This window comes from Neolamprologus brichardi, chromosome 7, assembly GCF_056152115.1.
Source record: "Neolamprologus brichardi isolate AB-2024 chromosome 7, ASM5615211v1, whole genome shotgun sequence".
NCBI lineage: Eukaryota > Metazoa > Chordata > Actinopteri > Cichliformes > Cichlidae > Neolamprologus > Neolamprologus brichardi.
The window spans coordinates 30,101,350-30,124,346 of record NC_142110.1 but is presented as its reverse complement, the minus strand read 5'-3'; the positions used below and the strand labels follow the sequence as shown (position 1 = coordinate 30,124,346).

The 22,997-nt window shown below is 41.5% G+C and overlaps 1 protein-coding gene and 1 long non-coding RNA gene across 2 annotated transcripts in view; one reads left to right on the top strand and one right to left on the bottom strand.

Annotated features, from left to right (window-relative positions):
• mbd2 (methyl-CpG binding domain protein 2) overlaps positions 1-22,997 on the bottom strand; it is a 31,475-nt gene that overhangs the window by 6,651 nt on the left and 1,827 nt on the right. The window contains exons 2-6 of the mRNA XM_006782108.3: positions 16,619-16,778; positions 13,728-13,868; positions 11,809-11,899; positions 11,544-11,721; positions 3,152-3,280 (exon numbers count right to left, since the gene is read on the bottom strand). Coding sequence (XP_006782171.1) covers positions 3,163-3,280; positions 11,544-11,721; positions 11,809-11,899; positions 13,728-13,868; positions 16,619-16,778 — 688 coding nt within the window. The 3' untranslated portion in view covers positions 3,152-3,162. The remainder of the gene's footprint in view (positions 1-3,151; positions 3,281-11,543; positions 11,722-11,808; positions 11,900-13,727; positions 13,869-16,618; positions 16,779-22,997) is intronic.
• LOC102778072 (uncharacterized) lies at positions 13,703-19,344 on the top strand. Its single transcript, XR_004844184.2, has 3 exons — positions 13,703-13,853; positions 17,076-17,175; positions 17,496-19,344. It is a non-coding gene; the product is annotated as an uncharacterized LOC102778072 (long non-coding RNA).

Sequence of the window (22,997 nt, the reverse complement as noted above, 5' to 3'; positions counted from 1 at the left end):
ATTAGCTTTAAAAGGATTGTAGAATAAAGAGTGAGTTAAACCTAAACCCATCTGTTTGCACAAAAACTGCTTCTTTATTTTGTCACCATCTTTAAATTTCCTGCAGACTAACAGCAGACACCCTCTTTCTCTCTTCTTGGCAGAGATGCCAGAATGCAGGAGAGGGTCTAAAGTGGGCCTCTTCCCACCTGTATTTACTATAATTACTTTTTAAGGGTTTTTAAGGTTTTTTGTCAATTTCGATTATTCATATAAGATATACATCTCCACCTAAATCATTCACATTACAATAGATTAAACCACACAATAATGTTTTTCCTGCACATAAAGAATTTTGTGTGGTACCAGTACTAACATAACTCACATCAACACTTCTGGTAATGAAAACTGATCCATTCAAAGAAAAGAATACAGCACCGTTAGACGTGTTTGCCCCCATCGTTCATGGCAGCAGTATTGTAATGTGTTATTGCCACCTAGTGTAGCATGTTTCTGAGTAAGCACAGAATATAAAGGGTCGCATAAAAGATAGAGAATGGCAGAAGCCAACTCAGCCAGAAAACCAACATAAATAAATTAGCAGGACGCTACAAATAAGAGTCAGAGCAGCAGGAAGCAAAGCAAACAGTGTGAGAATTCGACAAAGATTTAAAAGGGTTGTTTCAACAGCTCCGAAGCAGAAACACACACGTATACACACACATGCACACAAAGAGAGAGAGAAGCTGCCCACTGCCCCCTCTCTCTGGTCCAGCTATAAAAACCCATTAGTAATCACTCCTCGACTCTCAGTGGCTCTTTTCGCCCAAACGACTTCCATCCAGCCAATCTGCATAAATCTGCATTAATGGACAATTTTCCCTCCACAGAAAACAAATGTGCTTTAAAAAAAGCCTCCTTATCTGTCAGCTTTTAGAGGAAGCATCAGCACACACACTCACACAAAGACACACACACATATACGTAACTGCAGCCTCTATTAACAACAGATAAAACCCAACAGACATATCATGACACGCTTACAAAAGCAATATAACACGAGTGCCGGACAGAAGAGCGCCATGATGCTGATGCTTCAGCTGCTGAATTCTCCCACAGACCGTACAGGAAACATGCATACGGCCACGGGAACTCCACTCCAGCTTTACGCCCTTCGCCATGTTGGTTTGTTTTCTGGAGCCAGAGGAGCCGTTAGAAGGTCAAGTGCTACGTTAATGGAAAATGCTAGGAACCTTTGGTTAGTAAGGTGACATTTACAGTTTAGACACATGGACTGCAGTACTGGACTTTTCTAGAGGTGCAGGTGAAAACATGGTGTCAGGTTGTACTTTAGCCAGTCTTTAACCTGCAGCTCCCTCGCAGAAACGTGTGATGTTGGACTGCACCAGTGCAATAATAATCCAGTTAAGAACAGTCTGCAGGGATCGTGGATGATTTAAAACATGAATGTAGATGCCCTGTCATCACCCAATGGCCTCTGAAGTACGGCTCTGAAGCCACGAGTTGAACGTTTTCACTGTCGCCACATTTGTGCTTTAAAACTAATATAAACTAATATAACGGATGAGTTGTGGTCATATCCTCCTCATGTGTTTATGACCCAGAACGACTGAGTCCATAAACTCACCAGGAAAATGTTTAGAGGTCAAATGCGAGATCAGATATACTCAAAGCATAATCTTGAGATAAACAGCATAAAACAAGACTGTCTGTATTTTGAATATGTTTTACAAGGCCAGCAGGCACCAACAGTTCAAACATGTTCATTAGTCCAAACTAACTCAGGTGACACCTGCCTCCAACACCAGCAACCAACAGTCAATCAAAGCGGAAACATCCCAAACTTTAAGTAGTGGTTCAGGTGGCAGAGGGGGCCGTTGACCAATCGGAAGGTTGATGGAATGATTCCCGCTCATGCAGTCCTTGTGTTGAAGCATCCTTGGTATCAGCAAGATCTGATGCCGAGGGCTCAAACTGAGTAGAAAGGCACTGTATAAGTACCAGTCCGTTTGATGTACAGAGCAGAAATATGACACAGCGACTCAAACAGGCTGTAAACATTGACACCTCACATTTGTAGCCCGCCTCAAGTGGACATGAGAGGAACTGCAGGTTCATTTTTATGCTCCAGAGGTTGCACCCCACATGATCAACTTGTTTAACTCATTTGCTCTTTAGCACCGCAATCAGGACAAACTGCACTTGAGTTTTACCGACTGACTCAAGAAATCACACCAACGTTTAACCAACCAGGTCTGTTCTCCTCGAGTTTTCTTTGTGTCTAAAACCCCTTCGAGGTCTGAAACTCTGCAGCAAAAACCTTTTCATTCTGAAAACAGCCTCTGGTCTGCTGCGCCGTCCCGTTGCCACGGCGACCTTGACCTGGATAAGCAGCCGGAAAATGGGCGAGATGATGGATGGCTGTGTGAACTTCTGAAAGTAAATGTTTTTTAATCTGGATTTGTTTACGGGCTCCGCAGAGTGAAACATAGGCAATAACCAAACAAACTGTAATACAACACACGCATTAACTACCGAAACACACAACACACACACACGCACACAACCCCACGGCCCATCAATCACACACACAGACACACTGCTGCGCTGCTACATAGCTGAGTTTCAATCAGACGCTGAGAATCTCATCAGCATTCACAACAAGTCTCACCAAACACACACACACACACACAAGGTTCTGCATGATTCAAGACATTTAAAGGTTATACATTATTCTATTTATTCCTTGTTGCTGTTTGATTCATGTTGTTTGCTTTGTTTGCTTTTTGATCCTAGGGGTTTGTTTGCCAGGCAGATCATGTGACTTTTATTTGCCTATCTTGCATCACAGAGTGAGATAACTTTAAAAAGTATCTAGCACTTCTTCACGTGGCCACCAGAGGTTATTAAAACTTAACTACACACTGTAACAGGCTGCTCACAGCAGTGACCTGTGACACTGCTTAAAAATCACTCCATAGAAATTTCCTGTCTTTCACAGATATTTCACCTCCGGCTCTCCTATTCTGGAAAGCACGTTGAGTTACCATGACTACCGGTTAACGTCATCTGTCCAGTCCTATCGGCAGCTCATGTGCACATTGGAGACGACGTCTTTAACCCGTTCATACTCATTTCGCCCACATCTCACCTGTCTTGTCTTCAGGCCTTCTTCCCCTCGAGCAGCTCTCGGGTGTTTTCGGCGGCCCGCGCCAAACTGTCAGCCATCAGTGCTTCCTCCAGACTCCTCCTGGCCTGGTACACTTTCATTTCCTGCTCCCTGCACGCACGCACACACACACACACACACACACACACACACGTCTTTTTCTATTAAGATGTCTTTACTATTACTCGTAGTCCACAGTCTGCTGGTTTCTCCTGACAGTTTTAATTTCATATAAAGACCATTTTTATAAAATACAAACCTGAAGCAACTTTATTAATCAGAGCAAATGTATCAAAGCCTGCAGACTAATCCTGCACCTGAAGCACTAAATCTTAATACAACAATGATGAACAGAAAACATAAATCATAGAAAGTGACACCTACATTAAAAATGAATAAAATTAGAGTACACAGTTCTGATTTTGTGTGTCCAGTCCTACTGGCTGATTGGATGCATGTATCAGCCTACAAGAATTGGTCACGTCCATCACAGTGTTTTGGTTTTTGTTTTGTTTTTTCAGTTTTTTGCTATTTCAATAGTTTCATCTTAACCTTGTATTTTGTGTCATGACTGGATATTACAGATGCACATAGCTTTTGGGTATGGAAACTCGAATTATTTTGCCTCAAATATGCATCCTTTTTATCAGCCAGCAGGGGGCGAATCACAGAGCTGCAGCTGTGTAGAAGTCTGTGAGAAAATGGCTACAGGTTCACTTGATTTATGAGCACTGCAAGCACTTTCCTGCTGAGTTTATGGTCTCAGTCACTAGGTCGAGTCTTACTGAACATGACACCAAGTTCATTTTGTAAATTGTGGTCCCTGGTGTGGTGTGCTCACATTAAACACGAAGCAGTTACACTCAAAGTCTATGCAGAAAACTGTAGGACTTCTAGTGAAAAACTGAAAGTAAGTCTGTTCCAGTTGTCGGATATTTAAAAGATGCAAAGTGCTTCTAAGTTTATGGGCTTGGTTATGCATTATTCATACTGAATAAAATGCTTTATCCACTTTCTACATTTTGATCATTCTGGTTCAAAAACAAGAATTATCCAGGACACTTATCCAGAATACTCACTGGTTGTTGTGTTATTATCCAATGATCTTCACTGAAGAAGACAAACTGAGGACATATTTATCACTTTTATATAAAAATACTGTTGTAATTAAATGTATTTGTGCAGAACAGACTCAGCCTCATGTGTACATCTGAGACTGAATCTGGATCAAGAAAGAAAACACAGTCAAGTCAATCGAAAGATGCTTTTCGTGGGATAAATAAGACTCTTAATTAAAAACTGAGATAAAAAAAAAAAAAACAAACAGCGGGAGAAAAATATGAATAAGCTGACCAAAATGAAAACGTGAGATTTCAAAAACAGAGCTGTGTCGGCCTGATGTGCCACAGGAGGAAGAGGTGGTGGAAAGATGAGGAAGGAGAGGAAAGGAATGAGAGCAATTTAAGATGACAAGCACATTCAACTGGAGAGAGAGATAGAGAGATAGAGAGAGGGAGAAGGAAAGAGAGAAAGAGGAGGTAAGAGGGAGAGAATGGGAAATTAATGGAGGGGAGAGATAAGGAAAGGAATACGAGGAGGAGGGATGGAGGAAAACAGAGGAGGAGGGGTGGAAATGGAAATGGGATGAAAGATGAAGGTGTGAAAACAAAGGAAGAGGGGGATGAAACATGGGAAGGATGACGCCGATAAAGTAAGGAAGAATGAAACAGTAAAGAAAGGAGAAGTGGATGGAAGAAAAACATCAAGAAATATAAGAAAGGATTACAAGGGGAAAAGGAAAGGAGGACAGAAAAAATGAATGAAAACAAAATAAGATTAGGAAGGAATGAATGGAAAAGAACGAAGGGAAAGGGAGTAAAAGAGGTGAGAAGAAAATAGGAAGAAAAAGGGGGAGGAGAGAAGATGGGAGGGAAGGATCTAGTGAGGTATTCGAGTGATTCTGCTGTAATGGCTTTGGCCAGCTGTTCTCCCCAGTGTTTTCCACTGGACACACACACATACATATATATATAAAGCCAGATGTGTGTCCCCACAGTGCCTCCTGCTGTCAGCATGTATTAATTGCATTTGTGCTTTATAGGGACCCTGGTCTGGCAACACAGACAGCAGGAGCAACAGGATGATACTGGAGAATCAGCTGCTTCACTTTTCAGATAAATTAGACTATATCAAGCCCACAGGCATTCAAAGCAAATAGGAAATAGGAGCCCTGGTGTTCTTATTAATCAAGAAATCCTGGTGTCCTATCTATGGTTTTGTGTAGGATAAATATGCACTGAGCACTCAGTTAGCATTAGCCAAGAAGCTAACTAGAAAGAAAACACATCCAGAAGAGTGTTTTATATAAACAAAAGCACTTTTTTCTCCCATATTACAAAGCTGTGACATCACAACTACATGACTGGTCAGTTGTTGTTGTTGATCTTGGACCAACATTATTATGATGATGAGCAACAAACCCAGCACAGGGATATCACACCGTTCAGAAATCCAGCTCAGCACCTCAAAATAGCTGAGTTGACACCTAGCAAACAGCTAGCTGGCAGCTACAGCCACCTGTGTCACTAACTTATCCAGACTAATGAATTTCTAAACACCACCATGTATATAGTTGTGGGAGTACAAACAGAGCTATAGAGATCAAACCACTTTTTGTATCAGGCTGTAAGCTTCTACCTACATCTTTGGAGTCAACCTGAAGTGGCCATTAAACAGGCTGTAGCTTTTGGCACGTAGAGGAAGAACCACATACTTCCTGGGAATCATAGTAATAATGGAGGTAATCATGACCTGTAGCTAAAATGCTAATGTCTTCAACCTCTCATATGCAGGTCATTCAGAGCAGATAAGAACAGACTGTGAACATTTTTGGCTCAAGACTTATTTAGCAGTTTGATATTAAATTGAATCATATGTTTCATGTTAATTTCCCAATGTGGCCTCTCCCCCCCCCCCCTCGACTCCCTTCATGCTCCTCATCTCTCCTTGTCCATCTCCTATCTCATCACCTTCTCATCCTCCCCTCTCACTACAACTGATTACTCCCCCTACCCAGCATGCATCAGTCATCAACCCACATCTGTCTCATCCTGGAAGGCGACAGAAATCGTTTTGCGTTTTATCAGAGGCTAGAAGGAATGAGAATTTACATTTTTCCATGTCTAACACACAAAACGCAGCTATGCTCATCAAACGGCATAACCATCGAACAGAGAAAACGCATCACATAATTGTGTTTAATCTCACTGGTTAGCTCATACAGTATTAGACTACTCACCAAGCATTACTGTACTGATACAGTGGATCCAGAAAATATTCTAGAAAAATTATATGCTTTTCAGGCAATCTACAATTAATGAGACATAAGTGGAAACAGCTGCTTTTCACTTTAATAACTCTTCAGATGTGTCCATAACTGACTGAACACCTGGAGAATCTGCCAAAAACATTGATCAGGCCTATACTGTAGAGACAGCACACCTGTATCTTCTCAAAGAGCATTAAAAGTAAACTGGGATAAACATCCACTTCACGTTCCAGATGAACAACGTCAAGCCCACGAGCATTTAAAATATTTAAAAAACAATAGAGACTAAATAAATAAATCGGAATCATTGTTGTCCTGGTTTAAATAAAATTATAAGTACACTAATATTAATACACTGGAGCTTAAACCTGCTTAAACTGGTTTGTGCACATCTCCACCACATGTGCTGAAAGTTGGGATATTTGGACAGGAGATTAGCTGTTAGCTAACACTAGCAGACACAAAGTCACAGACATCTGTTTATTTGTGCAGTATTAGTAATAGACTCATACAATACTAGAATTTAACTCACCAAAACTGGAGCACAAACTTCTTAGATAGTCTGAAACACGTACTTGGTGACTTATAAGACCTACTAATTCCCTTAAAAATGCTTCAAAACATAACAGCACAAACACAGTCGACAGGTCCAGGAAAACAGTCAAAACAGCACATGAACAACTAAAGAACAAATCTGGTGACCTTGGGAGGCTCGGACAAACCTCAGAACTACCGGAGTGATATCTGAGGTTGCTCCAGTTCCACTGGAGCTTGAATAGTTATGTCAGGACAAATTGGATAAAACTGACAAATTCAGGTTTCCAAAGCTTGCCTGAAGAGACATAAAGCTGTAACTACAAACAAATCCCGTTTTCTCTTTGTTATGCTATCCCTTAAAGTGTGCAAAAAGTAAAGAGGAGTTTCTAAATCTACAAAACCCGCAGAACGTCAATGCCTTATGCCCATCAAAGGACGATGCTTACAAGCTGAATGGACGCATTCTGTTTAAAACTGGTGATGACAACATCTCTTAAGATGAATTTAGCTGCAGATGCAGGAAAGCCCACTTTGAGGCTCCAGTGAGAAAAAGTGACAATCCATTAGGGGTAAAACTAAGAATTAACGAGGTTTCATTAAGGCTAGCATGAGTCCATGTCTTAATGACCTTGTAGTACCATATTACCCTATTAGAGCACTTCGCTCCCACTCTGCAGGCCTACTTGTTGTTCCTAGAGTATTTAAAAGTAGAATGGGAGGGAGAGCCTTCAGTTTTCAGGCCCCTCTTCTGTGGAACCAGCTTCCAGTTTGGATTTGGGAGACAGACACTATCTCTACTTTTAAGATTAGGCTTAAAACTTTCCTTTTTGCTAAAGCATATAGTTAGGGCTGGACCAGGTGACCCTGAATCCTCCCTTAGTTATGCTGCAATAGACGTAGGCTGCCGGGGGATTCCCATGATGCATTGAGTTTTTCCTTTCCAGTCACCTTTCTCACTCACTATGTGTTAATAGACCTCTCTGTATTGAATCATATCTGTTATTAATCTCTGTCTCTCTTCCACAGCATGTCTTTTATCCTGTCTTCCTTCTCTCACCCCAACCGGTCGCAGCAGATGGCCGCCCCTCCCTGAGCCTGGTTCTGCCGGAGGTTTCTTCCTGTTAAAAGGGAGTTTTTCCTTCCCACTGTCGCCAAAGTGCTTGCTCATAGGGGGTCATATGATTGTTGGGCTTTTCTCTGTATCTATGAAGCGCCTTGAGGCGACATTTGTTGTGATTTGGCGCTATATAAATAAAATTGAAATTGAAATTGAAATTGAAATTGAAATTGTTGCTCATAGACTCTTAGGTTGGAACTCACATGGAGTTAACTTTAGAAGCTTATAGTCTGCATCTTTATCCTACAATAAGGATCTGTAGCTACTGTCATATTTTGAAATATTTTATTCTGAGTGTATCTGAGAGCTTTCTGCTGAGCTGTGTGTGATTTGTCACTTTTGTGTGTGATTCAACTGAGGGCAGAATTAGCACTTGAAATACTGGTAAATGATAAAAGTCATAAATGTCATAAATGTCAGTTATGCAGCCACAATAAGCTGCTGGTCATGCTGAGCCAAATGAGAGTGAAGCAGAAAAATCTGACTGCACTAAATAGAAAAAAGAAGAAAAATAACTTTTTTTAAATTACAGCTTTTCCATTTGTAAGAGGGGCAACATAGTAATAAAAAGAGTGAATCACATAAATCAGCACAAAAGTTACTAGAGAATTTTTAAGAGCACTTGCAGCAATTAAAATTTCTGCAAATATTCACACAAGTACAAAGGTTCAAGGATAACAGTTTTTTTTTTTTTTCAAGTTTAAGTAAATAGAAGTGCAGAATAAATCGCCACTAAAAACTGCTTCATCATTCAGGAGGAAAACCTGCTCAAACACACTGAAGGTGAAGATGAATACAACTTCTCTGAGTCACTGAGTGACAAAAACAAGAAAAGCAGGACTCCCGATTCTTAAACGCAATAATAAAGATCACTTATTTTGGACCAGATGAACAGAACCAGGTCACCAATGTCTTCTTGGATGTTAACCGGCTAAAGAAACATCACCTTTACATTTAAATGCAGTGAAAGAGTTAAAGGTGAAAGGCTTTCTTTTGAGTCTATTACGAAGACCTTTACTCGGCTCAGCCATTCTCCAATTCATGTTTACCCACTCAGCTATTTTCTGTTGATCTGAGGTGTGAACTGTACACAGCCATCAAATCTAAAATCGTGTTAGACGCGGTGTCCCAGTTACACCTCAGCGCTGCGTTAAATATGCAAACACGTCTCTTTGCCTTTCTTTCACACAACATCTGACATTTTATTTGGTTGTGAAACGGTCTGATGACTCAAGCGCACAGACTACCCTATCAGCTGACAACTTTTTAAATATGTTTTAAAAAACATGTTTATATCATTTATGTTACTGTGTCATGGTGCACGGACTTGCACAAGCCTCAGGATAGTCAGTGCTTAATGTTTACACCAGCATTTGTGTCTATAGCCTTTTTGTACTGATGACCACGAGCCGATAAATAAAAACTAATTCACGAGGACAAAAACTATTATGTATGAAATAATAACAACGTGAAAATAATCTGGACAGATGACGAGATCCACTCAAAACTAATTAAGTTGTGCAGAAAAGCGGCACGAGTTTGGAAGTGATCCAATCAGAAGTAATCTGCTTGTGCAGGAATGTTAGACGCACCCATTTGATCCACCCTCCGACAAGTTAAGCTAACTGCCAGGATCCCTGTTTCACCCTGAATGTGACAAAAAAGCAGACAGGTGGAGACATTTTGCATTTGATCTCAATTAAAGAGATGCTTTGTGAACCATGTGGAGGAACTCGTTGGTACAGCAGTAAAAGAAGGTCTGGATTTAAATCTGTTGGTTGTCTGAGAAGTTCACCAAGCTGCTCAGATGTCCTTTTGCTTTAAAACCAACTTTATACGTAAATGGTTGATTTGATTTAACCCCCTCAGATCTAAGTCATCATGGAAAGCATTTATGCTTATACATTGAGGATATGATTGTTATTGTCTCACTGATGAATTCATAAAGTGCAGTTAAAAAAATAGGCAGAAATACACAGGAGCAATCGCTGGTACCGAACAGGTTAATCACCGCAGTTGTTCTACTGAAGTGTACGTCAGGTTAGACCGTGGGTTAGATCACAGGGCTTCAAAGGACTTTGTGGTTACAACGTAGCTGTGGCACAGAATTCCCACTGAAGCATAAATCCTCTGTTTCTCTAACATGTATGTCTTTTTTCTATTGTTCTCCCAACTCATACCAATCAGGAAAGATCCTGATTCTCCCTGACACACATCAAAAACTCCTCACTTTTTCCCAAAAAGGTCAGTTTTCCCCGCAAAATCTAAGGTTGAGTTCGGATTTGGATGTGAGGATTTACACTTCAGAGGGTTAAAAGCAAATGACTGGCAGGTCAGATTAAGCCCAGAAAACAGGGTCCATGGATATTTGCTGCTTCGAGGTTAGCTTATCTGTTGAATTAACTGCGAATTCAGCTTTTCTCCTTTCAATTTTAAACAAATCTCAGCATTGTTTAGTTGTCTGGATGAGATGTCTTTAACATCTTTTCAACAGGTTTTTGCTCAAGAGATATGAGAAAGGAGCTTGAACATTCGGAGTAGAGACACTGCTCCTAGGTGTTGAAAGGAGCCAACACAGATGGTTCAGGCAGCTGATCACAATGCCTCCTAGATATCTGCCTTTGGAGGTTTTCTGGGCATACCCAGATGAGAGTAGAGCCCCCCCAGGGACAGAACCTGAACTTGCTGGAAAGGGTTTAAATATCTAATCTGGCTGGGGAACACCTCATCTCCCCAAATGGGAACTGAAAAGCTCTGCTGGAGAAGCATGTCTGGAATACTCTTCTGAAAGCCGACATAAGAAAAGTGGAGGAAAATAAATGGACAATACAAGAAGCATGCCAAATTTACTATTTTTTAAAAGGTCTGGCTTGCAGTATTCCCAACGAAGCACAGACAGCTACCACCGCATTACTTTGATACTGAAGAAAACTTTTAAACAAGCCCCGGAGCTCTTAGCATGTTTGTGTATGTTTGTTTGCAGTGGACTTCAAAGATAATGATCTCCTTGGAAAGCGTAAGTCACACCGTGTATCATGTCTTTGTACTCTGATTAGTTGAGACTCACAAGAAGCACTAATTACAACTAAAAATCCAGCAACAGGACACTCAAAGCTTTAAAGTACCATAATTGCTTTCTTAAGCTGTGTGCATCTGTGTGTGTGTTGATTGTATCTTTCACCTCTCAATATGAAAATCCCTGTTCCAAATTAATCCTCAGAGCTGGGTTCACAGAGAGCTGGCACAAACATTAGCATTTTAGCACGGCTTCAAGTGCTCATGCCAGAGGGAGAAACATGCACTTCTCCCTCTTTGGTTACAATCAGCCAAATGCCTTGTAGTGACTGAGCTGAGGGGGGGGACAAAGACTGTTTGAGGACTGCGGGTCTTACCGGATGTGCTCGTCAGTGACGGTGAAGGCCTTGCAGAGCGGCTGGGACGTGTTGAGCCAGATTGCCGGATTCTTCTCAGCCGCTACAGACGTCTGTCCCGTAATCGGAGCCGAGCTCATGTGCAGAGCACTGGCGATGGCCGACAGCAGGGTGTCGTCACTCGCATCTGGACCGACACCTGTCCAATGAGAGAACGAGATCAAGAGATGGGTCAGAGGTCAAGACAGGCTGAAGGACTGGAATCAAGCTGTTGTTGGAGACCTACTCTGCAATCCTTTGGGCAGGTCCATGGTACGCAGGACCTGCTCTGTGACGTCTGATGACCGCAGACCTTTCAACCTCTTCTCCCAAAACAGCTGCAGACAGACAGACAGACAGCTGTTTATCTGATCATCTCACTGGTTTTTGATTAATTTTGCTTGTTCATTTTCAAAACATTTTCAAATATAATACTTTAAACTCTTAATGTCCATCAGGCCTCAGTAAATTGTTCAGGGTAAGGGTTAGAATCAGAAATCCCTGTTTGAAATGCTCAAATGGAAATCTTAGATGAACTACAAAGCAAAGGTAAATCTTTAAAAGATCTTCTAGATTCTCTATATTTGACTCAGCATGCAGCTGAAATCCAACCTAACCCTAAAGGCCATCGCACGCCAGGCGGGTTGTGAAAAAGTGGCGCTGAGTTCATTCAATTATCAGGAGAATTTCCTGGTTTGATCCAGGAGTCCAAGCTGCATGGCAGCCTATTTTTGGATGTCAGTGGGATCGTTTGAGCTGTTGTTGGCAGAGTCATATCTGATGAGGCAGAGAGATCGTTTCAGTAAGCCGACTGACCCAGAGCAGAATCTAACTGTGTGGCAGAGGTAAAATAGTATTATTTACTATTTACATATCACTGTATATTCAGTAATGCTGCATATTTTGAGCTACAAGCACAAATGCAAAGATCTGAGTGGCCAGATCAGTTTATTCAAATAACAAATTTAAGAAAATCTGCACACCTGAGTCAATGACAAGTACATAGAAGGAAAGAAATCTGAGAAATATAGCCTAAACTCCACAGACCATCCTGCTTACCAGATCTGTTTATTCACATCTAAAAACTCAAGCCAGCCCAAAAACATTATTGCTGCACATTCATTCAGAGACTAAGTATATTGAGCTTGGAAAGAAAAGCGTCTGGATTTCTTTAAGTTACTTGAAGACGTTTCACCTCTCATCCGAGAAGCTTCTTTAGTTCTAAGGTCAAATTGTGGAAAGTCCCCAATTTAAGCCGTATGGGAGTGTCCCCCTAGAGGGGCATGAACCCCCTGTTGATCCTCTATCTAATCACATTTGTTAAGGTGTGAAAACGGGTGTAGGTCACATTCAGCCGATGTTTCGGGTGAACTCACTGTGAAACCTAGCCGCACCCTGTCATGTGATTTCCTGAAGTCAAAATGGTCCAGGATGTGAGTGGGCGTTAAGGCGTCTGGGAATGGATCTCAAAACTGGATTATAGATGGCAGACAGTTGGTGTCGTAAACCACCACCTCTGCTCAAAGATGGTCGTTCACAGTGGACATAGATGGCTTCTTTCACTCCTCTTTCAAACCATCACTCACACATTAATGTTAGCCTCATGGTTTGTTTCTGTTTAAGGTTTTAAACAGGGCTGGATGTAGATGGGTCAGCAGGGACCTGGAGGATGTTAACAGGATAATGGAACCAGGTTCCTTTCCTGCTGCTCTGCTTTAACTGGACAGAGTTAGAAGACAACAGTACTGTTGTTAAAAACCTTTATAGTGAAGAGTTCCAACAAGGTAAAAATTCGATACTGAGGTTGGACTCTAGCTCTAAAGATGTTGCAGGCAGTCTGATGGATGCTAACCTCTTACTGTTCAGTGGCAGAGAAAGAGCTCATTTTCATCTAGTCTGTGAACCCAAATTAATGTCTTAGAATAGAAGAACTGTGGGGCTTAAATGCATATTTTATCACCTTTCATTAACAGTATCATTCTACCCAACATATTTCTTCATCATTCAGTCCTCCGTGTGCTGCTTTTCCCATGATGCTTCAGCACCCTCTAGTGGTTACAGCTGTCATTACACTCCTCATCACAGCCGTCTCTTATGTAAGAGCCTGACCTCGCCCTCCTGCATTACCTGTATGTGTATTTGTGTGTGTGTGTTTCAGCGTCTCACCTGTTTGGGCTGCTCGATCGCTCGCTGCAGGTCTGTCTTCACCTTGTTTCCGGGGTGACTCGTAACCTTGGTAACGGGCTGTTTAAAGATGGAGGCCGTCTGTCTGATGGGCAGAGCTGTGTTCAGGTCTGGTTTCCCTCCCTGCATAAGACAGACACGAATCTGAATGTTGGTGTTTGGTTTCTTTTGCTCCCTGACTTCCTACGTTCCTTCCCTCCCACCTTCTTGTCCTTCCTCCCTTTTATCCTTCTTTTACTTTAGCTTTCTCCTGTTCTTTTCTTCCTTACAGGTCACAATTATCTTCCTATACATGAGACAGACATATTAACCTTTGGTTGTTCCTGTGAGTGTTTGATATAAGCTTAAAGGGTTAACTCTAAGCTGAGACAACAACAGGAAGTGCGTGTTTGTGTGTCTCTGTGCCCATAAGTAATGAAGTGTGAAGAGCAGCAGTACAGGGTTGCGAACCGTGTCAATATAGCACACACACAATCACATACATGCTGAAATTAACACTGAGGATGTGTAGATTATCCGTTTAGCAAGTAAATCTTGCTAAGGCTCGCCTCTCTCCGCAGGTGCTATTTTTTCCCATTTCAGCTCACCCTACTCCACCTCTGATTGGTCCACACTTTATCCACTTAAACAACCATACACAGTCTATGTTTGATTACAGTCAGTGATCACAGTAAATGTTGAATGGATTGATACTTATAAAGCACTTTTTACTCTAACTGAGCACAATGTGTTTTTGCCCAGACACATTTAATATACATTTCACACCTTCAATCTACAGTCTCTACAGAGGCCGATCTGAAGGATTTATCTAGTCTGAAGCTGTTTCATACATGCACTGCAGCTCTGAACTCTTCTAGCCAAAACCAGACATTCACCGCCAGCGAGTAGGCGTCATCTCCCAGTCATTTCCAGCAGTAGTCATTTCCAGCAGTTAGAACACGTCTGAAGCTGACTATTTCCTGCTGTGCTTCATGTATGAAAGGACAACTGTGGGAAAAAATCCCACCCTAATTCTCCTTAACTTCTCCACAGTTTACATGTGAGCTTACCAGGTCTGTAGTCAGGACCACCTAAGTGGTTCCCCTATTTGTGTGCCGCAGAGAAAAGGCAAAGAGAGCAGATCTAACACCCACAATTTAAAACGCAGATGACCATGGCACATTTTAGATCATAGCATTGACAAGATCAACGAGACAAGAAATAAATGAGACAAACAACCGACACCAGTCAGAGCCAAAATGATGATGCAGATTGGTCTTGAAGAAGAGAAGTCATCCAGAGCAAAACAAATCAAAAGCAGCGTGTCGATTCTGAGCGAAAACACCCTGAAGGTCGAGACAAGCTCGGGCCGGGCCCAGCGCAAACTACCATTCAGATTATCCTGAACTAGGACAAGTGTTAATTAAGACACCAGAGTGGAAGTAGACAAGTAGACTTTGAATACATATCTCCTTTTTGTGTTTTCAAAGTATTAGAAGAAAATCAACTTTAAAAAGATCCATTGAGGGAGTCCAATGTTTCCTCAAAGCTCTAGAATCCCTGTAGCCCGTAAATTCATTAGGATTCATAATGTGTTTGCTTGTAACGTTTGTATGTTTATGGACTTTTGAAGAAGCCATTACTAGGTTTTGTGCTTTCATCTAAAGCCATCAACGTGCTCCCAGTTGTCTTCATTGTTATCATCATGTTGTTATTTATGGGTCTATAAACCAAGTTTTAACGTCTTATAACATCCAACACCTCCTTTTATTTGGAATTTTAACCCATTTGACATATCCAGATGGAAATCTGTGAGTCCAAACTGCATGTGAGACAGCTGATTGGTTGATTTATGATGTCATTTCACTCTGTTTGGGTTTCCCTCCTCTTGATTTTCTTCTTTTATTTTTACATCATGGTTTAAGAAGTGTCCGTTTAACTGTACCCCACTCACTTCATCCTTAACTACTGACTAACTATTTTAACTAATTATCCACTTCTCTCACTTTCACAATGCCCAAACAAATCTCGGGCAAAATAAGGAGAAGGCTCAAAGACAGTAATTTATGAATAAAGGGGTTATGACCAGCTTTTTCAGTGTGAACATTAGGTTTGTTCTACATTTCCAGAACCAAAAATCCTTACCTGACTTTAAATTTAGCCTTTCCAGGGTTAAGATCTGAGTCTAAATATCCATGAGATGGAGGTAAAAAAAGACTTAAAATATGCAAAAGGGAAAAATAAAGTGACAACAGTGAGCAAACCAAGGAAGCTCAAGGCTGTAAAACCGAGGAGGGCAAGATACATCCGGGTCAATATAACCAGGAGACGGGGCTGTCCCTGATAACAGGACTGCTGGGATTACACTTCCATGTGGACGTGCACACAGTCAGCTTTTGAGTCAACATGGATAATTTGGAGCGTAAATGAAGCCCATGAGGTCTAAGTCATCATCCAAGTACCCCACTGGTGTATATTTCAGAAAGGATGCAGGCCCTATTCTCCCCCAATACATGGAAATCATGTATTTGAGCATGTGGAGAAACAGGTCTGAGCTTAATCAGGAATCTGATGTTTGTTATGCACATGTGACCAGGTTACTTCCTCAAACAGAGGACACAAAATCACCCTGCTATCAAACAGAATATCATCTCAATCTGCTCTCACTCTCTCTGACTCTCCAATAACATGAGGTTCAGCTGCTGGGTTTTTATCTATGCAAATAAGTCTGTGTGACTCAGGTATATTCACATGATGGATAAACAAGCACAAAGTTCTTGTTAGCTGACCCTGTGACCTTTCGACCTGTTGCCGGAAGAGTTTTGTTAATCTGATAATCTGTTAAAGCACAATACACAAGTCACTCCCACACAGGTGTGATCCATCTGGGTTACCTTGGCCATGCTCAGCGGGTCATGTCGGAATCTCTGTTTGTTTTTCTGCAGTTTTCCGGGCATCATCTTGCCTGTGCGAAAGTCAAAACATGCCAGATCCACTGTATTTCCAAGGTAACGGGACAGCTGGGGCTTACTCCGGAACTTCTTTCCTGAAGGACTGGAGGATAAAATGGAAAGGACGCTATCATTAAAAAGTCATACTTATAACATCATAAAGAGAACCTATACTACATTACCAATGATGAGTGCCTAACATGGCCTGGGGTCAGTGTGTGCACAGGTAATCCCTGTGAACTGGAAGCTAAGACTTATTCCTTATTCCACTCTTCGCTCAGTATTATGTCAAATAGAGGGGATATACGCAATATAGCCATCTCAGAAAGTGAGTACAAACGCCCCTCCCACCTGCGGAGTATTTATTTATTGTTTGTTTGTTTGTTTGTTTGTAAGGTAGAGTCAATGAGAGGAAAGCTGAATTAAAGGGATAAAAAAAAATTCAGACAGAACATGAACTGAGAGGCTGTAAACATCTTGATGCATGCTCAATCATCCAGGTAAGTAAATCGCCAAAAGTTGATTCTGTTCATCTGGACGTAGCGTTTTCAGTGGGAGAAACGTTTCCTCACTCATCCAAGTGACTTCTTCAGTCATTATGCAAATGTACTGTTTATAAGATTGGGGAAACCTGCAGTCAGCTGAGACTGAAGAAGTCACTTGTATGAGTGACGAAACGTTTCTCCCACTGAAAACGCTACGTCCAGATGAACAGAATCAGCCTTTTGGAGATGAGAGGCTGTAACATAGATATGGATTATTATGAGCTGTAAATCATGCAAAGTGATACTAAACAGAACTCTGCACTTTTTGTTTGTAGCTGAGTGAAAAACCCTGTTCCTTTGGTTATAATCCCATTTCCAAACAATCTGAAGTCTTTCATTCTACCGTGAGAAAGCTTATTCACAAGTGGAAAACATTCAAGACAGTCGCCAGTATTGAGTGGACATCCCAGCAAATTCACCTGAAAGTCAAACTGAAAGTGCAAAAAAAAAAACCCAAGAGCTACATCTCTGACTCCGCAAGCCTCAGTCAGCATGTTAAATGTTAAAGTTCATAACAGCACAATCAGAAAAAAAGAGAACGAGTAGGACTTGTTTGGGATGGGTTGCCAGGGGAGAAGGCTCTTCTCTCTAAAAGAACACAGCAGCACAGTTAAGCTTTGCAAAGCTGCATCTGAACAAACCACCAGACGAGACCAAAGGGGAGCTGGTTGGCCATAGCGCACAACACCATATTTGGAGAAAAGCAAACACAGCATATCAGTACAAACACCTCAGACCAACTGTCAGCACGGCGGCGGAGTGCTAAGGATTTGGGCACCTTACAGTCACTGAGTGGACCATGAACTCCTCTCTATACAAAGGGAATCTAGAGTCAAATGTGTCCATCTATCCTGCGGCTACAGCTTGGCCCCAAACTGGGTCATGCAACAGGCAATGATCCCAAGAACAGCAGCTAATCTATAACTGAATGACTAAAATGAAAGAAATAGAGGTGCTGCAATGGTCCAGGGAGAGTCCTGAACTCAACTTGACTTACATGCTTTAATAGAGGACTTTAAGAGAGCCGTGCATCAATGAATGCCAGCAAACCTCATATACGCATGTGAGTGTGTCCTGAGAGTATTCAAAGGTGTAGAGGTCCAGTGCGTAACAGCACAGACACATTCACTTAGGTGTCACACAATGGAAATTTGTATTTGTCTTTTATAATAATTTATAATAATGTTTTGATTTTAGTGTTTATTTGTGAGTGTAGTTTTTATTTGCATGATTTTATTCTAATGTTTGTATTGCATGTTTTAGTGGTTTTCTAATAACAAACATAATAATAATAATACATTTTATTTATAAAGCCCCTGTCAAGACACCCAAGGGCACTTAATTATAGAATAGAACACATTATAGGACAATGAGAAAATGAAGAACAATAAAAACAAAAGCACAGGATAAAATGAACAAACAGTGGGTTGGTATGAATATGCAGATTTGAACAGATGGGTTTTGAGTTGAGATTTAAACTGGAGGAGAGAACCAATGTTTCTTATATCTGGGGGATGAGCTCCACAGCCTGGGAGCAGAGCAGCTAAAAGCTCTGCGTCCCATGGTGCTGAGGCGGAAAGAAGGCACATCAAGCTGGATAGAAGAAGAGGATCAAAGTGAGCGGGCAGAAGAGGTAGTGCTTAACAGATTAGAAATGTGAGGAGCAAGATTATGAATGGCCTTGAAGGTGAGCAGAAGAAGTTTGTATATTATCTGAAATTTCACTGGGAGCCAGTGAAACATTGGGGAAACATTGTTTAATCCACTGTGGACTGGCTGGCCATGGGATAAAAGTGGTGGCATCGAGCGACAGACTCCAGTGCACAGTGTAACCTGGGCTGGGACGTGACGAACCCAGTGGAGGGAAGAGACAGGGACAGCAGGCGTCTCCTCGTCTGCCTAGGACGAGGGTGGCATGGTCTCCGCTCTGGAAGAGGAATTTCTGTCCCGCTTGTGAACACGTAAGGAAAATTCATCCTGGGTTGTGGGTCGGTTGCATCATGGGACTGGTGGGATCTAGTCTCAGTGGGAATTTTAGCGTATTGAGAACATTTATTTATATACTTTTTTTTTGTATTGTTTTATTCCTGCTGTCCACCTTGGGGAATAAACCTTTTCTGATTATACCTGTACCATCTCTGTACCCTGGGTTTCTGGTGCACCAGCTTTAGTGTCTACATAGGCAGCAGCAACAGAACCGAGAGTTAGTTTTACTCTTCTTCCAGCATTTCACCGAGTGTCTCTAGTGTTAGTCAGGATAATATTATACAGTCTATAACTGAAAGAATCTGTGTTTCCTTATGGCCTGAAATTATTCCGCGTGGGTGTGGGGGGTAAAAAAAGGGTCCTGATAAACATGAGTTTGTGAAACCGGTAGAGGCCTCAGCAGGGCGTTGCAGCTCTTCCAGTAAACTGACCTGTTGTGACTGGTTTTCTTACTGGAAGTGATGAGTCACTTCAAACAAAACTGAAAGTGAGCCTTCAGGATGTGACGGAGCTCAGACGTCTCTGAGCTGCTACAGTGACAGGCCCAAGCTGTGCAGATCAACAGGAAGTAAAGAACAGCCACCGGCTCTGCGGCAAGGCTATGATGCCGCAGAGCTGCACCAGGAGCAACTTCCTCTGCGATCTGACGCAGAGTGCTGAGCAAAAAGGAAAAGCGTAAGAAGCAGCGCTCCAAACTCAACTTTAATCTGCTCTGGAGAATAGCTGAGGCAGGAGTATTTCTGAGGCAGAGAGACACAGACGCTGAGGTTTTCCTGCCTGAATGCACATTACTGGATAAAAGAAGCGCAGGGGGCAAGAAAAGTGCAGAAACAGTGAAACAGAAGTGACCCTGCATCTCACTCACAACTGATTTTTTTTCTTCCTAATTTACTGCAACACAGAGATGTTGTGATTAGGGTGCATGGACATGTCCTCCTTCACATGTCAATCACATGCATTTGCAAAATGATGCCTGATTTGTGTGTTTTGTGACCATATGATTCCAGCTAACATGAACTTTAGCTATGTTCAAAATCATTCTAAAGACCCAAAAATTCTCAAAGGATATTACTAGAATTTAAAGAAACTGCCACCAAATATTCATAACATCAATACATATGCTGGTATTGATATTGGATCAATATTAGCCCAATACGGTCGATACTTGCTTTCTATCCTCTATGTTCCGTATGCAGCAAATAAAGTATTTTATTTAGGAAATGAATATGCAGTATAAAAAATATCTGACCTTTACTTATCGACTGTTACGTCTTTGTTATTTATAGCCTAATGCACATTAAAACAACTGAAGGTGACCCAAAGTGCTTTAGAGACAGACACTTTTATATCCCAGATGTCCAAAAAACATAGTTTGAAAACAAACGAAAAGCTAAAAAGTGTGTTCTGTTTTATTAACTGATTCCTGTGGAAAGTCAGAATAACAGTGATTTAGTGATCAGATACCTTTTATAGCTTAAAAGTAACACTATCAGTATTGGTATTGGCAAGAACAGCCCTGTATTTACTTGACAATACAGTAAATACAGCGACAGTAAAATTTGCAGTGTCATAGAGCACTGCTAGTAGTAGTAGCAGTAGTAAAAAGCATGATAGAAATACTTTATGCAACACATTTTTGGTAACTCTTTTATGTCCCACTCATTTATGTATTGTGCTAAAAGAGATATAAACTCAAGCTGAACTGTGGCTGAACTGTACTTTGATGTAACACAAACTTGTACCACAAGATGGTGCAATGAGTCATCCATCCATTCTCTTCTGCTTGGTCAATGGGATTGCGGGAGGGGCTGGAGCCTATCTCAGTGGGCCTAAGGCGAGAGGCGGGTCACACCCCGGACAGGTCGCCAGTCTGTCGCATGGCACAAGGATTCGTTTTAACTTCTAATTAACCAGGTAAAAGAGTGCACTCTTGCGTCATGGGAAAAAAGCCAGGCCTCTTGAGGTCTGGCCCCTGGTGGTGAAAGATTTACATTTGAATAATTACAGAAAATACCTTTAATGTATGCCCTCTTCAAAATAAATCTACACTAATGAGAGCAAACAAAGAACTAATAACGAAACAAAAACAAAATTTAATAAACTGAAATTACAAATTAGGAAAAAAATTGAAGCCTAAGTGACAGGGGAAATGCAGAGATTTGTGCTCTGTAAGATAACACAGGGCCGTTGCCTTTAAATGTGTGTGATCCTACTCACCCCTAAAGACCCATTTTGAGCCAGGAAAACCCGAGATCACCTACTGATTTCTTCTAAAGCCCCACTTCACCAGCCTCATTCATTTACATTCAAGTCCTCTGATTTTTCAGATCCACTGGTAAAGATCGCTAACATGTCCCAAGGTCACACCTCAAACAAAACGGTGACAGAGCTTTGGCAGGCACTGCTCCACGTTTGTGGAATCAGTTATTACCTCCATCTCTGCTTTGAAGTCAGGTCAGAATCCACCTTTACTCCCAGACCTCCCTAGCTCAGTAAACTCCCGTTTGCTGTTGTGTCTGTAACTGCTGGGTGCTGGTGCTTGATAATTCTGTATTCTGTGTCCATTTTTACTTTTTTATGTAATTACATGTGTGTATATGAATGTGCATACTTCATATAACACTATGGTCCATGAAAGCTGTGTTTAAATGTGCTTTACACAAAACACAGAAAGTAAAATTCATCTTGCAGTCTATTATTTGAACAGGACACAGTTCCGTCACAGCTGCAGTGCTTGCCTTCAAGGCTATTTAAAAAGCTATTATAGAAAGTTGAAGTGAAACTTCCACAGTCTCTTCCAGCTAACTCAGGCAACAGCAGCACAAATGGCACACCCAGCTTCACGTTTCCCAGCTTTATGAAGCAGACGGTTGGCTGTCTGGGCGCAGGGACAGGATCTTCAGTGTTATGGACATTTCCAACAGTAGTTTGCCTCTGACAACATCAGGAGAGAGGCCTAACCCAGCTAGAATGAGTGGTTATCTTACTGTACAGCATTTGGAGATAATAGCTTTACACGATACCCGCTGGTATCAGTGCAACATGCTGTTTTTTACCCAGCATATGTCAATAAGAGAGTCATGTGGCTGTCAGGAGATGTTAAATAGATGTACAAGTGGCACTGAAACGAGACACCATGATACATTTTCAGATTCAGATTCTCCTTAAGGTCGATAAAGAAACAGTTACAAAAACAATTTACACATAGACTGTATATCAAAGGTGACCACTATAGCCCCTTTTCCATTAGTTTCTACTCGAATAGACCTGCTCGGCCGGGGTTCCAAGGCGAACCAAGTAGGTACTGAAATGTGATGTCGTCAAACTGCAGGCCAACGATTGGCTAGTCTGTGCCGACACTCAATGAGTTATGAGAGTGTCTCATTCACTGAAATTAAAATGGAAATTTGTAATATAAAAAAGCCCCAGAAAACCCAGCAACAACGGAAATGGCTACAAAATGCACGCCATGGTCCCAGAGTCTGACAGAAAGTCAACTACTGAGCACCAGGCATATCGTCCACCTTTGTTGTAACGTTCGTGATGCATACTAATTCCATCAATGTAAATGTAAATGTTTGACAGAAACCACTTACATAAAAAACAGCATAGATGTATGGGTGTGAATGGGTAAATGAGGGTCCTCAAGTAGAGTTGAAATGTGCTATATAAGAACATTTATGTCATCCATTTACCATTTTGGATGACATATTTTGCATGTTCAGTGTTAGAATTTTGTCCACCGGCATTCGGGTTTTTTGGAGCTAGACATGTCAAGGAGTGGAGTGCTA